At 36.6% G+C, this 6490-nt stretch overlaps 1 protein-coding gene across 1 annotated transcript; it reads left to right on the forward strand.

Moving 5' to 3' along the window:
• Window positions 1-6289, forward strand: LOC107585046 (uncharacterized). The gene is made up of 10 exons (XM_016271882.1): window positions 1-69; window positions 861-957; window positions 1230-1353; window positions 1454-1611; window positions 1858-1914; window positions 2055-2197; window positions 2660-2825; window positions 3545-3684; window positions 4771-4933; window positions 5863-6289. The coding sequence occupies exons 1-10, from the start codon at window positions 47-49 to the stop codon at window positions 5926-5928; spliced, it is 1137 nt and encodes a 378-aa protein (XP_016127368.1). The 5' UTR covers window positions 1-46; the 3' UTR covers window positions 5929-6289.
• Window positions 6290-6490: the final 201 nt, after the last annotated feature.

Below are 6490 nucleotides of genomic sequence, written 5' to 3' on the forward strand. Positions count from 1 at the left end.
CAGAGTTCTGACCAATCAGCGTTAGGCGGTAAGTTTCAAAACACAAATGGCGACGGAGAGAACTGAAGCGTGAGTAGTGTCTATCAAATTATAAAGGCATATGCGGGATTATTAAAGTATTTGAATTATTTTTATAGTGATTTATACGTTTAAAAATGCTCTGTCACTATAAGAATCAAGCTGGTTCGCTGGTGCGTCATTGTTTGGATGGTGATAACGTTAGCTGAACTACCCCGAGTTACCGTTGGAACGGTAGTTTTCGCTAAAATACCATCAATACAGTTATTGTTATTACAATAAAAAGGGGTCCACTCAGTGTTCAGTCACCACCGTCATTACATTAACCCTCTGATGCATCTTTAAATCATTAGGGTTTGGTGTTACACCCAAAACACCCGTTCTCATAACTGTATGACTGTCATCTTTATATTTGTGGCAGCGTAACGTTACATTCAACATGCTACGACACTATTTGAAATACTCCACCGATGAACTTTCACAAGGACATTTAATGAAGTAATTAAAGACATTTATTTTGAATTCTTACATTGTGTAGATTTTAATACAAATACTGACGTGCAGGTGAGTGTGACAACCCCAAAGAAACTGCAGCTAGATATTATGTAAACAGGCACGGTTTTCCTCTTGTTTTTAAGTTTTTTTTTTAAGAATATATTTTTCCTTTGTGATCAACTAATTGATTTACATCAAAGGATTAAACAAAATGACCCAAGATACTGAAGGCCTCAAATATTCTCAGACTGACGGTTGTTTTACTATGGTCCTTGTTTTTAAGGACGTGAAATATGGACCAATAAGATTGAATGAATAAACACTAAAACAATATTCTCTGATTTCAGGCTTCTGGAAAGGACTGACCCTTCCTTTCTGAAATCATGCAACACCACCGAGCTGCAGGAAACAGGAGAGGGAGAAACTATGGCTCCTTATCTGATGGTAAGTTTGTGTTTTATTATGTGTAACTGCAGTTTATGCCAATAACTAACATTATTAACAATAAATTGGGATTTCCCTCAAATGACGTAAGAACCATTTAGAATCTTTCTGATCTTGTTTTTCATTTATTTTTAAAGTAGTATTCCTTTTGATGAGACTGGTGGCTAATACCCAATTGCCATGGTTTAACTGTAGTACTACGGTATAAAGTGGTTTACATTAAACGGATATACACGTTAAAGAAATATTGATGCCCGTGTTTGTTTGTGTAGGACTGCAGGCGAAAACAGAAGCATATATTCAGGCAGCTGTGTGTGGTGGTTGACATGATCCAGCTGCTGGCAGGTCTAGAGTCAGTGGATCAGCTGCTGAATAAGCCATGTCCCCAAAACCCAGGTAACACACCCGCCATGGATTATTCTATATATATGACTGTTCATTGCTACATTTGCTAAACAGTGAAATGATGCCTTGTTTCTTGTGTGTTGGCACACAGGTAATAAAGCTCGTTCTGCATGGAAGGCTTTAAAAGCCGAATATCTGGAGAGAGTTCAGGAGGTGGAGGGGATGATCAGCACTCTCCGGGATCGCATGGAGGAGCTTCAGGGGAAACGGAAGACACTGGAGACTCTACTGTCTGCTCTGCAGATAAAGGTAATATCAGACTTTCCTTTTTTTGCCTTTCTTCTATCAATAAATTCAGAAAAAATGGCTTTTTATCTGATTTAGCAAAACGAGTCATCTGATAAAAGGCTATTGTTTCAGGTTATTGTATGGCCTTATACTCATGAATTCAAACAATGGCTACTTTTATGATGCAGTTTTATACAACTAAACATGGAGCTTCACACTTGCATATTCTTACTGTTGTATTGTACATGAAATCTCATTATTGTTCAGAAAGAGGAGTGCAAAGAGAAGGAGAGAATCACAGCTAAACGAAATCAGAGAGCTGAGGTAAGACATCCGCTCACTTTAGACTTCCTGGTCTGGCTAGTTAGCTCCAATAATTTCCACTTTTCTTCACCAAAAACAGCTGTGGGACAAACGGGTTGAATCAAATTGGTTGAATTCTTGCTCCTTTCTCTCACACACAGAAACAAATCAGCTTTCAGTTGGAAGATTCCATCCAGGCAGCCCAAAACTCGATGAATGCATGTGATTTGCAGTTTTCTAAGCTCAAGGATGAGGTTGAAAAGCAGCAGGCTCGAATTAGTGACTGGACAATATTAAGAGATGGGTGAGTTTGTGCATACATGACTTATATATCAAATAATTAAGAAAAAAATGTATCACAATTTCCGCCAAAATATGAAGCAGCACAACTTTTGAACATTGATGATAAGAATAATAGTACATTTTCCTTGAATAGCTAATCAACATTTTTGAATGATTTCTGAAGGATCATGTCACACTAAAGCCTGAAGAAATAGATTTTAGTCAGTTTAGAAGCCATATTGACTATAACGTGGCTTAATACGAGGCTGTGAGGAACAGGCTACATTGGTTTTTACATTGGCTTGCACTTTTTAAATAATTCACATAATTTTGACGTTTTACAGAGTTCTTGTGTAAAACACACTGTGCTGTTGCTGTGACTGATTACACTGAAGATTTCTTTTTAATATTCAGAACGTTTTTGCTGCAAAAATATTTAAACAAACTCCCCTTTTTTTTTTCTCTTATTTTCTTTGTCTCTCAGACTGCAGATCTTGGTCAACGTGACTCACAGAAACATGGCGTACAGGCTGCTGTCAGTCAGTTCCTCTGAGCTGTGCCTTGAGCTCTTGCCTCGTGCTGCCGAAATATCACTTGAACCCCTGCGTGTCTCCATCACCATGACAACCAGCGATGAATTTCATCTTCAGGTACTGTGTATTCAGCATATATTTCCCTATAGAGATGCTGAGAGCTGTGTTTTATGAAGTGAAGGATGAATTGCCAAAGAAGGAACATGCTTGTAAATTATAAAATTATATTTTGTACACGTACACACACCCTCATTATGATGAGACTATAATTCGTAATGCTGTGTTAAATAGGACGAGAATTCAGATAAACATTATCTAAAGCACTATTCCTACTACATAACTTCAAACATGTTTAGCCACTAAAAGTATTTTATTATTTAAAAAAAAAAATTTGTGTTTAATTATTTAAAAAAAAAAATCAACAATCAAGAAAGACGTTATTATTTTGAACTATTATTACTATCTGATATTTTTAAAACTTTTGAATGGTAGTGTACATATAATAATACATCTAAATAGTCTTGTTTCTGTGAGTGGTAATATTCCTCTAGAACAGGGGTGCCCAAACTCAGTCCTGGAGGGCCGGTGTCCTGCAGAGTTTAGCTCCAACCCCAATTAAACACACCTGAACCAGCTAATCAAGCTCTTATAGGCATACTAGAAACTTACCAACTGGTGTGCTGAGGCAAGTTGGAGCTAAACTCTGCAGGACAGCGGCCCTCCAGGACCGAGTTTGGGCACCACTGCTCTAGAAGTATATTTCTTTTTAGCCTTATCTGGTTCTCATTTTCTTTTACTACATTATTGTAATTGTATCTCTTTTTCCTGTGTTTCAGGTGTTTCAGAGAACTGCTGGCCTTGTCGAGGAGGCAGTGAATGGGCGTCTTAGGCAAGTGAGCGCCGCCCTTGTGGAGGTGCTGGAGCGTTACATAAGTCAAGGAGAGATGCTGTCTGAGATTCAGGCTTTGCACTCCAGGTACATTTTCTTAAAGTATATACATAAATTTTTCATAAATCTCATTATCATTTCTACCTTTTATGACTGTAAAGGTCAGATTCATCACAAGTCGCTGATAAAGAAAAAGGTTCATTAGGTTCATCAACCCAAAGACACCATACAATTCAGGTCTTCAAATTGAAAATCTGTTTTTTCTTTAACCTGTGAAATGTTGCGTTAGCCACGTAGTCATAAAAACGTTCATCTTATATAAAAGGATTAGTTCACTTCCAGAATAAACATTTCCTAATAATTTACTCACCCCCATGTCATCCAAGATATACATTTTCTTTCTTTCTTCAGTCGAAAAGGCAACATTCCAGGATTTTTCTTCATATAGTGGACTTCAATGGGACCCAACAGGTTGAAGGTCCAAATTGCAGTTTCAGTGCAGCTTGAAAGGGCTCTCTACATCTCAGCCGAGGAATAAGGGTCTTAACTAGTGAAACGTTCTGTCATTTAAAAAAAAAACACAAAAATGTATACACTTTTTTTTTTAACCACAAATGCTCATCTTGCACTAGCTCGACAACGTGCATTACGTAATCACACACGTGTGACGTCGGCGGAAGTACCGACCCAGTGTTTATAATGCAAACATGCAAAGAAAGTTAAATGCTCTTTACAAAAAAGGTAAAAACGATGTCAGACGATTTTGAAGTTGGTGAAGAAAATGAGATTGAAAAAATGAGCCCGACCCTACCTTTTTGAACCGAAAAACACAGGCAAATAACTAACCACGCATGACCTTTCCAACGTGATTACGTAAAGCGTGAAGTCACAGGCTTGGCACTGGATATGAACTAATTTAATTCTTTTTATTACTACACCATGCAAGCTTGCAATAATATATATCATTAAAGTGACCCGTTCACCACCGTCTTTTATTGGATCTCAGATGCTGAAAAATGTTCTTATTTAGAAATAGAATAGAAATTAAAATTTAAGTTAACAGCACTGGATCTCAACATTATGTTCTTTACAGCAAAAATGGGAAACTTGTTTTACACTATGAAGAAATGTACTCCCTGTATCTCATATACAATTTTTGGTTTGTTTCGACAGGTTTGCGATTGATTGGTGTCCTGCTGAAAAGCTTCTGATCTTTCTCAAGACTGCGACCGCCGTATGTCACCTGAGGGTTGAGGAGGGATACCCATCACACGGCCGAGCTACTCTCCTGTCTGTGAGGAAAGACGGCAATCTGCTTGATATCACCGATCTACAGGTGAGGAAGAGTGAAAAGATTTCATTTCTATTCACTCATTTCTATTACTTCTTTACTAACCATGACACAAAGGATCAAAATATGCAAATATCCATGTTGTTGCTGATTTTTTTCACCAAATTTGTGCCATAGTCAAACTTCATAAATATTATTACAAATTCTTATAAATTGTAGTTTGTTTTCATGTTGGCTTGATATGTTTTTGAAAAGTTCTAAATAGTTTTAAGAAAGGTTTTAATTGAATCACCACGTTTAAATATTTTCCTTACGTGTTTAATTTCAAATCATTTGTGTGTTTTTTTTTTCAAGGTAAATTTTTTTGATTAAATATCAGGAATTATAAATTCATAGTTATCAATATACTTTTGGGGAGCTGCCCCTCATAACATTTTACATTCTGAATTAACCTCGCCTTGTTATAAGTTTTTCCTCTCCCCCTAAATTGAGTATTTTAGTAAATTTTGTAATTTTGTTAATTTGTGCCAAACTATTTAATAATGTTTTCTTTTTATGAATTTCAGTCATTATTTTTATTGCTTTATGATATCAGAACAACTGTATCATTTTTGTAATTAATTCTCCCCCAAAAATATCAAAATAAATATTAATCCATCATTTGCTCCTCATAGAGGAGCTGCATTGAATTCATTGAATGTATAAATTGCATTTTAATGCATGTTTATTAGATTGGGTCTTTTTGTATGTGAAGTAAGTGTAGCCGAGAGACTGCTATGCTGCATTGAGACTACATTGAGCATTTTCTGAAAATGTTCCCCAAGCCAAGTAATTGGTATAATGTTTCCAAGCCAAGTAACTGGAATATCCCAATCTCTTATTGGAGGTCAAGATGTTACCAGCTCAGATCCTTGCAACATTATTTTCTGTCTTTTCTGAATTTGGTTTGTTCATTTATAAATCACTGTTTTCAGCCCCCAGTGCAACATCCTGTTCTGACAGAGTGGCTTGAGTTTCTCTCCTCCAATCCGAACATCTGACATCACGAAATTTACCCCAGGCCAGATCCTCCGGTTAGACTACATCATGTATGTCACTTCTATTATATGACACACAATCCATTTGCATTGTACCGTTCTAGTTGTATTGTTGATACATAAAAATGAATGTTTGTGTTGTGTCTGCGTTGTGAGTCAAAAAGTACTTTCAGACTTTATCTAACCAACCCAGACAGTCATTATTATTTGCATAAAATTGCTCTTCACTCATGTCAACAGATTGGGAGAGCCAGCAGTTCAGTTTGAGACTCGTATGTTTTCAAGTAGCAAAGAGCTCTGCATTGTTCACTTAGTAAATGCAGGTCACATGACATCTTTTAGCAGTATAGTTTAAATGTACTGTTTGTGTCTATTATATAACAAAAAGGTAAATAAAATTAATCTAAAATGTATAAAATGGCATGCTGTTTTCACTTCCCTCTTTTACGTTTACAGTCAGCTCTGGTTTTTCCACACTAGAGGGCAGCACTTCCTTTGAAGAGCACCACATGCATATTGTTCCATCCACTATGGTCTGACATAACAGGTTAGGTAACGAATTAGA

This window comes from Sinocyclocheilus grahami, unplaced genomic scaffold (assembly GCF_001515645.1).
Source record: "Sinocyclocheilus grahami isolate Dianchi unplaced genomic scaffold, SAMN03320097.WGS_v1.1 scaffold66.1, whole genome shotgun sequence".
NCBI classification, from domain to species: domain Eukaryota; kingdom Metazoa; phylum Chordata; class Actinopteri; order Cypriniformes; family Cyprinidae; genus Sinocyclocheilus; species Sinocyclocheilus grahami.